Source organism: Bos indicus x Bos taurus, chromosome 3 (genome assembly GCF_003369695.1).
Source record: "Bos indicus x Bos taurus breed Angus x Brahman F1 hybrid chromosome 3, Bos_hybrid_MaternalHap_v2.0, whole genome shotgun sequence".
Taxonomy (NCBI): domain Eukaryota; kingdom Metazoa; phylum Chordata; class Mammalia; order Artiodactyla; family Bovidae; genus Bos; species Bos indicus x Bos taurus.
The window spans coordinates 79898048-79910061 of NC_040078.1; the positions used below are offsets into that span (position 1 = coordinate 79898048).

Here is a 12014-nt window from a genome sequence, read left to right on the forward strand (position 1 = left end):
CAATCTCAATGTCCTTGAGGTATGTAGGGAAGGCCATGTTTACTCTGGTTAGGATTAAACACTAATGGAATTTTTTGGACTTGAAGGAACACTAGATAGTATCCAGTCCAATCTTATGTTGATAGAGATGAGGGAACTGCGGGTGAAAGGTCTAAGTGACTGTCAACATAGCACTGATTAACTACACCATGTCAAGCCAAAAACAGAATTAAAGTCTCCAAACTCCAGACCAGTGCTTCCTCCACTCTACATCTTGACTCTCTGTAATCAACATCTTCAAACAGAAATAAATTTGGGATTGCAGAGTTTACAAAAGATGGTATTATTGAGTAAATCTTTTTACAATGAAGCAAATCTTTCAGGATACAAAAGTAAAATTTTAAATAACATAAAAATCAGGAATACCTTCCAAAGCAAAGTGACATTTCTCTCTTTTTTAGTGGTGTCTTCACTAATTAGTCTCCAAAATTCAGGTCCTCTGATAGGAACTGCAAAATGACAAGGAGCCCAAGTTGTACATATGATCTTAGAAGGATTATCTTTCAGTCATATTTGAAGCACATACTTAGGCATTTTTAAGACACATTTACAAAATCTCTACAGACCTTTCACATCCATGACAACTGTGTGGGCTGGAGTACTCCAATTACTCCAATATCCCAGTCCATCTAGCCTCTTACAGCGCACCTGGACAGTATAGACTGCACAGAGGTCTGGCACTGGGAGACTGGCAGATTTTAATTTTGCATCATATACCTCAAACATCTGTAAAATAAGTCAAATCATTAGACACATATGTAGCTAAAAACCCTGAGGTGCATTTTATTTTACACTCTAACACTATTCCAAAACTAAGAGAGAACTGACTTTGTGTTTTCTGACTTTAGAAATTTACTAGGCTTGCAATGTGAGTTCCTTCAAGTTAAGGATTGCCTCAGCATCTTGTTGTTTCCATCTCATGACAAGACCAGGTAGGACAAGAGTTCTCTTGCAACCTCACTTCCCAATCACCCTCTTACCCTAGTGCTAACCTCTGTCCACAGACTTTTAATAATTTTAACCTAGTGGTTAGATATGGCCTACTCTACAGGGCCTGTCTGATATTCAGTCTCTTCAATAAGTAGGTAAACTGTCACATTCAGCTGAAATCACTGTGATCTAGACATAATGGGAGCTCCTGCTATTTCTAGGTTTTGCAGGCTGCTGTCAGAAAGCCAAAACACAAGGGGTATCATATATTCACTTGCCACTGTGGGTGTCATTCCGGTTGTTTGATAAAAGCAGCTTCCAAACTGTGTCCCATTGAATATGTGTGTTAGAGGAAAAGAGATTCCTTGGTAAAATGAGTTTGAGAAACAGGATGAAATGAAGTCACAAGTGTTTCTTAAATTCAGGACTTCTCCAAACCTTTAACATGCAAAGTATCATGATGCTACACTAGTGATGCAAGGTTTCCTAGACTTTATTTAATGTGATCTTTGTTCAAGAAACATTTTATGGGATCAATGTTCTATAAAACACACCTTGGGAAATGCTCAGTCACAGGACATTTCATTCCTTGAAAGGGTTAGCAGCTCAATGGATAGAACTTAGGCAAACTCCGGGAGATAGTGGAAGACAGGGAAGCCTGTTGTGCTGCAGTCAGTGGGATTGCCAAGAGTTGGACATGACTGAGCGACTGAACAACAACAAAAATTTAACAAAAAGAACTACAGAATACAGGAGGATGTATTTTTATGCCAGTAAAATAAATCTTATGCAATAAAATTCTTAAACAGTTATAAGAAATAATATTTAGTGAGGCAAGCTGAAGAAATTTCCAGGTAAAAAATACCTTCCATTGTACTTGTTTTCCACTTAAACCATAGCGAATCTGGAACTGAAGATTATTCTCTGGGAAGACCGGCTTTTCCCAAGATATTTTCAATAATCCAATTTTTACAGTAATTTCTGCTTTCACACTGGATGGAGGCAGTGGTTTCACTAGAAAAAAATTTAAAGTATTATGTAACAGTAATTTAAACAGTAACAATGTTTTTAAATGTTATTATGATTTTATAATCTTCCATTGTGCTTCCCAGGAGGCTCAGTGGTAAAGAATCCAGCTGCCAAGCCGGAGATGGAAGTTCAATCCCTGGGTCAGGAAGATACTCTGGAGAAGGAAATGGCAACCCACTTCAGTATCTTTCCTGGGAAATGCCATGGACAGAGAAGCCTGACAGGTTGTAGTCCATATGGTTATAAAGAGTCAGATACAACTTAGCAACAATAACCTTCCATACCTTCTATTTATAAAGCAACATCTCTTTCTTAAAATTTTCTCATTCATTGTCTCATTTTATTCCTTACAACTGTATGTGATACATAAGAAAAATATTATGTCTATTTTGCAAATAGAGCTATTGATTGAAAAAAGGTCAATTCATTGTCCATGTCACTCTCCAAATTAATAGTAAGACCTGATTAGAAATGGAGCTATTGTCTCCGCATGCAAAAGATACCATACTGAACACATAAGAAATTTAATAGCAAACTCTGTTCTATATAGAACTTTAATTAAAAGCAAAAAACTATACAGTGCATCCATTTCCACACATGTGGTTTCAAACTTTTCTGCTGTTTGTTAAAAGGTATTTTTAGGTTAAGGTCAGAGGTAGTCTTGCAGAGTAAAGCCTTGGTTCTCTACAGTCTGAGGAAAATAAGTTTTTTAAAGGTAGAAACAAAGGCAAAGAGAACCAGATGGCAAGAGATTTTTTAAAAAATAGTAAAAGACATTACTCAAACTCAATGTATTTGGGAACTAATATCTCAAAGCATAATCACTATAGTGTGAACATTTGAAGCTCCAGATTTCATCCACAATACTTCTTCAGACTGTGGATAACCAAAACTCCTAAACTTTTCTTATTATTACTCAGTATCTCATGCTTATTCAGTTCTTCATATGTCAAGAAGACATTCTTCACCAACCAGTATGATGACATATTTTTCCCCTTTTGAAAAGGTATTAATAATTCCTCCTCAAGAAAAGAAGTATGAGCTTCCAAAAGACCCTTAGGCATTAAATCTGTGATTGCACTTGACTGAATCATGTGCACATCACATCTATATATTCCATGAATGCCTAGTTTGTACAAGGAATGATTTGAAGTACAATAGTTCACGTGATCCCCAGAATACCGACCTTAGGGAAGAAGGAATTTTCTACATTTTATACATGATTAAATAGTCTCGGAGCATTTAAGCAACTAGCCCAAGTTAACAAAGCTAGTAAAATGAGGAGCTGTCATTCCTAAAGTTGAATTTTCACAGTGTCTTCTAGTATATAGTAGGCAATATTAAGTCCAACTTAAATGCCTTATATTAGTACTGAAAAAAGTAACATCAAAAACTGTTCAGATATCAAACTGAATCCATGTTGCAATTGTCACATAATAGATGCGAGGGTGTATCTGTGCATGTTTGTGGGGAGGGGTGTAGAAGAGTTCTTTGCTACCCTAGAATATTTAGTATCAGATAAGTACTCCTTACGATAAAATCACTTAAAATGGAACCAAACTAGTGAGGGGCCTGAAGAGGGCAGATCAATTAATTGGGACTTCATATTGAAAGAAAACTTTTTTGATTATGACAATTTCATCCTGTATCTAATAAAATTTAGATTTGAAGTCAGATATGTATTAATTATCTGAAAATACAATGGACCAATATTAATTTTTGGTATAATTTCCCAACAAAATAGTATACAGCATCAAAAGATACTCTACTGTCTTTGCCAGAGAATCATAAATGGGCCATTTTTCAAAGATTTCACAGTGATACTTGGAGCAATATACCAAAATTTCCAAGGGTTCTCTTTGTCCTTTGAAATAAAAATAACTTTTTAAAATACTATGGCGGATGTCATCGTCTTGATTATTTTCTCTTTATTTCACTTGAGTTATTTTGAATCCTTCTGCTTCCTACCCAGCCTTACAAATTTAAGCTTTGAGTTATGACTACTCAGATTTCAAAAACCATCAGAACATCCAATTAAACTTTTAAATTAAAAACATCAGATGTTGCCATATGTATATTGAGAAAAAACATAAAATAGTGTATTATTTAGAATAATATTAGTACCAAATTTCAAACCCAGTAACCAACATAACTCAGCAAATTATGTGCTAAACATATTCCTATTGTTAAAAATTGTGCTATAAGTAAAATAAAAATTGTAAAATTGTCTAAGGCTGATTGCCTTTTCAATCCCACTGCAAATAGGAAAATAATTTTTTAATCTAGTGTGATCAGAAAATAGCAAAATTCAACTGTTACCCTGAATCAGTCTGAATCCAAATCTGCTAATAAAAATGAAGACATACATATAGTTTTTGACGTACCCACAGAATCAGGAATGACACAAGCTGGTGGAGAGTCCAGTGAGCCCAACGTGTGATTAATTCTAATCCACATTGTATAGCCAGATAATAGAAAGATTGGCTGAAATATGCATTCATAAAAACCATCTCTCTGCAAGTGGCAATCTTTGGGTTCAGATACAGGATGAATAGACGGAACATCAGAACAGTACAGGCTGCTCCTTAAAAGATAAAAAAATAATCAATAAGTATACAACAATGATGAAAGCAATAAGATATCTGAGAAGACTTCTTTGTTGTTTAAAATACACAGTTTTTGCTCCATCTAAAAGTAGTTGTTCTTATTGAAAAGGCATTTTTGAATTCCCAGCTATATTACAATCTTTCCATTAAAATAGAAAACATTTATTAAATATTTCGCTTGACAGTAAGTGCGTATGCAATTCAAGTAAATGACAATTTTCTAATAAGGAGAGAAGGATCCAATTAGAGACAGGACTTACACCACTTTGGAAGCTATGCTAATATAGCTCAGTGATTGAATTTTTAAAATAAAGATCATAAGTGGTAATGGGACATTCCTGAGATGGAAAGAAAGATAAATTCCTTGCACTTTAAATTCTACCACAAATTGAAAACATAATTGATAGTAAATTATATCTTAATTGACATTTCCCTAATATATTCTAGTTCAAAGCAATATAATTAAAATAATACCAATTCTTGACTTATATATGGATCGTATAGTCAGGTGAGCTTCCCAAGTGATCCAGTGGTAAAGAATTCACCTGCCAGTACAGAGGAGACATGGGTTCAACCTCTGAGTTGGGGAGATACTCTGGAAAAGGAAATGGCACCCACTCCAGTATTCTTGCCTGAAGAATCCCATGGGTAGAGGAGCCTGATGGGCTACAGTCCATGAGGTTGCAAAGAGTTGGACACAACTGAGCATGCAGGCATATAGTCAGATATATCACTTATTTTCTCAGAGAAGAAAATTAAGAAAATATTTTTATCACCACATCCTAATCAACACTATACCTTAGAGAATATAAAGCATTTCACCTCTTCTTTGAAATAACTCTTCTGCCATTATTTGCTTTAAATATAGTAGTTAAGTGCTAAAAGTAGCAGTTACTATTTCCTTAGGAATGGGGGTAAGGAGGTTACGTGAAAATGGAAAATCTATATTCTTCTGTCCCTTATTTTCCATTTTTTGTGACACCTTTTTCTTCCTATTTCCTCAAAATTACAACCATGTGTGAGTTTGTGTATGTGTGTGTGAAAGCCTGTGATGGGTGACGTTAGATGAGAGAGTGGGATGAGGAGTCATCATCTTGTACAAAAGCACATTAGCAGTCCGCTTGGAATTCAAAGATTAGCATCGTTATCATTATGATAGATACAAACATTTATTGAATATTTACCAGAAGACATCATATCACTTAATTATAATTAAATAAGATATTATTAATTTTCACAGAAACCCTTCAAGTCCTATTATTTGTTCCATTGTACAGATAAGGAAAATGAAGCTTAGAGAGGTTAAAAATCTTGACCAGCTAGTTTCATGGTTCTTCTGAAAATACTAGGAAGATAAATGACTCAAATGCTTAGAGAACAGTCATCCACAAATGCCACTGAAAATGTCATGGAAAGAAAGTAAAGAGATTACAAAAGTAATGTGGTATACAGTGAACATTCTATTGATTTTAAAGTACTCATATCAGGTAAGATGAAGACAGCTATTATTCCCACATGAGAGATGAAGAAATTGCCCTGTTTTTTCTAATACTACGTAAGAATAGATTGGTAGCAATAGGAATAGATCAGAACACATTATTTGAGAAAATGGATTTTTCAAGTAGAAACTTCAGATTTTAAGAATAAATGAGCACAAGATATAAAACTAAAAGTCCTGATACAAATGGAGTGTTTAAGAGTATACACTTTCTTGATAATTACTAAAGAGTATTATAAAAATTAAAATATGTCTATCTTGTCCTAACTGACACATTTTAGATAAAAGCATTTATAGAGAGAAGGAGAATACTATAGGAAGACAATAAACTTGAATTCTTTTTAAAACATAGAAGGGTAAAGAACAAATGAAATTACTCTTTACTAGAATAGTTTAATCATTGTGAAGTAAACAAAGTTATGGTTACCAAAGGGGAAAGGAGGGAAGAAATAAATAATTTTGGAGTTTGGGATTAACAGATACATACTACTATTTATAAAATAGATAAACAACAAGGATTTACTATATAGCACAGAGAACTATATTCAGTATCTTATAATAACCTATAATGAAAAGAATCTGAAAAAGAATAGATACACACACACACACATATATATAGACATAACTGAATCACTTTGCAGCACACCTGAAACTAGCACAAGATTGTCAATCAACTATAGTTCAATTAAAAAAATAATCTTACCTATTTATAAAAACCATTCATATTGTCTCTCACAATCTCTGTGCCACTACCTCCAATTTTTTCTAAAACCTTAATCTTCAGCAAATGATATGAGGCTTCTATAATCCTTCATATTTTCCTCAGTCAATTCTCCAAGTCAAATTAAAAATGTATAGACATTAGTTTTGGGGATTTCATTCATTAACTACACATTAATTATTTCTCCACATTAAATGCAATTGTGGAGAATTAACTGATCATCAGGAAAAAACAATGACATAAAAACAAATTACAACTTTTTTTGTGTGTGAATTTTTTCAAGAATCACCCATTTATTTAACTCCTCAAAAATTTCCTAATTAAGTATATTCTACTTTCCTCTTTCAGGAGGAAAGAGGATACTACAAGAGTATCACTATCATGACATTTTCATAAGAAATGTTTATCTCACCATATCCACAGAAAAAAAAATAACAAAAATAATACATACCTATGATACCTCAGCTGCAAATTGCTTCCTGCAAGTGATTGGATTGCATTGGGTGACCATCTGCAAGTCATTTTAGTTAAGTACCCATCAGTTTCACATGATATATTGATATTGACATCTATTTAAAACACATTAAAATATTACTATAAAGCAAAAACACCAAAACATTTTTTAATGAAAATACAATTTCCTTAGCATCTTCAATGGAACTCTAAGATAGAGTCCATAATAAAAGTGTACCTCATGGGAAAAAAGAAGACAAGCCTGGGCTTCTTACCAATCACATATAACTCAGCATAGCGATGGTGGCACTCTTGCTCATTGCAGCAGTACACTGCATCATAGGTGAACTTTCCTCGGGGTTTGGTTGCATTCAAGTTGGGAAAAGTAACTTTGCTAATATGGTCATCCACAACATCATACTGGCTTTGAGGAATTTTCTCAGCTAAATTCAACCACCAAACAATCTTTTTTGAGGAAACGATCTTCTTTTCATTTTTATAGATACAGTGAAAAGAAATGTTAGACCCAACCGCTGTCAGAATTTTAGGTGGAAAATATATGACATCTGTAATGGGGGAAGAAAGATATGATATGAGATCAAGAAAGAAAACATCACGTAAGTAATTGATACCACGCAAAAAGGATTCACCAGGCATTCAGGATTATACTGCCCCAAATAAAATGAGTGTGCTGAGAGACTGCAGAACTGTAGCTGTCCATTCATGTATAGTTAGTAAGCATCCCAAGCATTCTCATTCTCAAATGACTTGAATGCCCATAAATGCCTTCAGAATTTTCTAAGAACAGAGATTTATTCATTATAAAATATGTTTTAGTGAATAACTGTCACTTGCTGATAGGCAGAAAATTAGTGAAAATGAAATATAGTCTAATTCTACCATGGCATGTCTTCCATCAGACTCTGCTTTCAGAATCAGCAAACTTTAGGCAGGTTCTCAAATCAAATCCCTACAAAGCAAAATCCTGAAGAATAAATGGTGATAGCCCTTCTCGTATTTGAATACATGAAAATTTCAAGTAAGCGAGTAGAGAAATAAGCTTTAAATATGAAAACTTGTTAGGAAACGTAAAATCAATGATGCACCAACGCAGACAAAACTGCAAATACTGTTCTGTAACATCATTTTAAGTATTCAGTGCCAGTGTCGTGTGGCGAGGACAAGGGGAATCAATATTTCTCTAAAATATTATTCTTAACACCTATGCACTATTCCGTAGTACTGTTTCAGTCTCCTATTACTGGAAACATTTTCTTTTTCTTTGTGTGCTCAGTCGTCTCCGACTCTGTGACCCAATGGACTGTTGCAGGCTCCTTTGTCCATGGAACTCTCCAGGCAAGAGTACTGGAGTGGGTTGCCACTTATATTCCCGATCCAGGAATCAAACCCATGTCTCCTGCACTGGCAAGTGGATTCTTTACCATTGCGCCACCTGAAGCCATAGTTAAGTCTCTATTTTTTAATTAGAAACAGAATAAAAGTAAATGAATGTTTACACAGGAACAAATTATTTCTGCCATAGTGCATTACGAAAACAGGATATTTCAGTTGTAAAATTTAAGGTAAGCTATTTTCTGCTGAGGGAATATGAATATCTGTTTCCATATACATCCTTTGAATTACCCTCAAAACAAATCCAAAAACTTTGATTAGTTCTTATTATTTTTCTCTTTTCTGTAATAGCATGCTAACCTCCGAATCCATAGAAGATATTTGCATTTGCTATGTCTACAGTCAAGTATAAACAGGAAAAAACTTCATGGCATGAAATTACTGGACAGAAGTTAGGCCTTATATTTATGAATCTCACCTAGGGCGGCACTCAGGCTTCACTGGTAATTACTTACTTACCACACACCTCATTACCAACTGCCTCAAAAGTCTCAATTCAGTTTTTTAAAAAAGAGTACAAATAAGATTTCCAAAATTAAATTGACGCTTTAATTTGAAAGATAATAAAAAGCTCAAAGCATTTCACTTTGAAATTGAAGCCTAAGACTTAATTGAAAAACAGGATTAAAGTCACAGCATTTTCATGTAATTAAATGCTAAAATAGCTTTAAAAACAAGTTATTAAAAACCTGATGATCTATAAAATTTACATTGAACAAATGTGAAATTGATATGTGCTGACTGTTTAATTTTTAAAATAATATAAATATATCTATCTTTTATTCTCATGTGAGATACTACTATACAACAGTTTGTAAATTAAAACAACAATAATGATTTTCTTCCCATGACCAAATATCAATACCTTTACAGGATCTGCATTAATGAATTCTATTTAAAAAGGAAATTCTATTGACAAATATTAGTAAATTACTCAAAAGAACATAAATCATGAATCAAACATTTTAGATAAATTATTTTAAAATGCGTGTCTTTATCATAGCTCCATAAAATAGATTTTTTAATTCTTGGAGCAGATTACCTATTTTTCTTTAAGAAAAAAGTATTTTCTCTAACCTGGTATAAGAGCTGCACAAGAAATGTAGATATTATCTAACATGTGTTTCTCCTCTTCTTTCATAGCAACAAGAATGCAGTTAATAAAGTTACTACAGGAATTCAGCACTTCCAAAATTGTTTTTAGTATGTAAATTGCAATATTCATAAGTTCTGGGAAGGTCCTGGGTTTTCCTTGAAAAGCATCTCCCAGCAGCTATAGAGAAAGAACCTATTAAATTCACTCTAAAAGAATCCATAAGAATTCCTGGACTAGGAATAGTCAATGCTTCATTAACTATGCACTTGGTAGGTACAGCTTAAATGCATTAATGAATAAAATGTAGCAGTTACAAAGGTCCTGAGAATTAGTATTCTGTCTGCAGCAATATTTACATCAAGTAACCTTTAAGTGTTTGGAAATAATAAAACAGGTGTGATAACACATTCTAAGTAAATTAACGCCTCAATCTCATGGAATGTTGCTGTTTGCTGGACAGTGAACAATGGTAGTGAACCTAATCATATTAAGTAACTAGACTTAAGGGAGAAGGATTCGAATCTCTTTACACAGGAATAGGAAGTCCCCAAGTTTGGAGACATACTTTGCTGTTGCACAGCTTTCAGGAAATAAGTCTCAAGTGTGGTGCGGACATTGCAGCCAGCATAACTCAGCAAACCTAAACCAAAAAACCTAAGCAATGCTAAAACCTCATTTACCAGGAATCATGAAGGAAATGAGGTATTCCAATAAAATGCTCTATATAATTAAATTTACTGCTTACTAGCTTTGAGGGTCAATTTCTAGGGCTACCAGAAATCTTGTATAATTATACATTATGCACTTAATTGCCTTACTAGTGGTTATAAACATGAACTTTGGAGTTAGGCTATTTTGTAATTGTATCAACTGTTATAAGTACTTAACTCTATCTAATTCTCAACTTCATTTATAAAAGAGGGATAACAGTACTTATCCCACAGGTCATTGAAAGGATAAAATGTTAGTACGTGCAAAGCACATAGTGCCTGAAACACAGGAAGCACTCTTTAAGTGTCAATATTATTATTTAAGAAGGAGTTCTCAATCTACTTCTACCTTTTATTTGTGATTTAATACATATTACATCATTACAGCAGATAATACTGGAATAGGAAAATGTGCTTGGGAGATGCTAAAGTGTATAAGCTCTCCTCCCCTCTACCTGTGTCCTGCTGCTGCTGCTGCTAAGTCGCTTCAGTCGTATCCAACTCTGTGCGACCCCATAGACGGCAGCCCACCAGGTTACCCCGTCCCTGGGATTCTCCAGGCAAGAACGCTGGAGTGGGTTGCCATTTCCTTCTCCAATGCATGAAAAGTGAAAAGTGAAAGTGAAGTTGCTCAGTCATGTCCAACTCTTAGCGACCCCATGGACTGCAGCCTACCAGGCTCCTCCGTCCATGGGATTTTCCAGGCAAGAGTACTGGAGAGGGGTGCCATTGCCTTCTCCACCGGTGTCCTAATCTACTTTCTATTTGACAAGTTTCTGTCTTTCCCTTGATAATCAAATGGTATCACTCATGGCATCTGAACTATCCAAGTTGGTTACATTAGTAAGCTTAACCTCACACTCTCTGCTACATCAACAAATTCTGGCCTTTGAGGTAGCTGTTTACTCACTGTCTGCATTCATTCCTTATTTTCAGGTTTTTCTGTTTGGAATGTCAACAGTCACTAAAGGGACACATCTGTGTTGAATAAGTAAAAGGCTAGCTATTAATGGTAATATTGTTTCTTGGTATCCAAAATCACTGCAGACGGTGACTGCAACCAAGAAATTAAAAGATGCTTGCTCCTCGGAAGGTAAACTATGACAAACCTAGACGGCATATTAAAAAGCAAAGACATCACTTTGCCAACAAAGGTCCATATAGTCAAAGCTATAATTTTTCCATAGTCATCTACGGATGTGAGACTTGGACCATCAAGAAGGCTGAGCGCCAAATAATTGATGTTTTTGAACTGTGGTGCTGGAGAAAACTCTTGAGAGTCCCTTGGACAGGAAGAAGATAAAACCAGTAAATCCTAAAGGAAATCATTTAACTCTGAATATGCATTGGAAAGACTGATGTTGAAGTTGAAGCCCGAATACTTTGGCCACCTGATGAGAATAGCTGATTCACTGGAAAAGATGCTGGGAAAGAATGAAAGCAAAAGCAGAAGCAGGTGGCAGAGGATGAGAGGATGGGATAGCATCACTAACTCAATGAACACGAATTTGAGCAAACT

At 34.6% G+C, this 12014-nt stretch overlaps 1 protein-coding gene across 5 annotated transcripts in view; it reads right to left on the reverse strand.

Moving 5' to 3' along the window:
• The window catches only part of LEPR (leptin receptor), a 94070-nt gene that overhangs the window by 23022 nt on the left and 59034 nt on the right, over positions 1–12014 (reverse strand). For all 5 annotated transcript variants that reach the window (XM_027537000.1, XM_027537001.1, XM_027537004.1 and 2 more), the window contains 6 exons: positions 7552–7842; positions 7275–7392; positions 4383–4582; positions 1835–1983; positions 606–765; positions 406–488 (listed from right to left, as the gene is read on the reverse strand). In XM_027537000.1, coding sequence (XP_027392801.1) covers positions 406–488; positions 606–765; positions 1835–1983; positions 4383–4582; positions 7275–7392; positions 7552–7842 — 1001 coding nt within the window. The remainder of the gene's footprint in view (positions 1–405; positions 489–605; positions 766–1834; positions 1984–4382; positions 4583–7274; positions 7393–7551; positions 7843–12014) is intronic.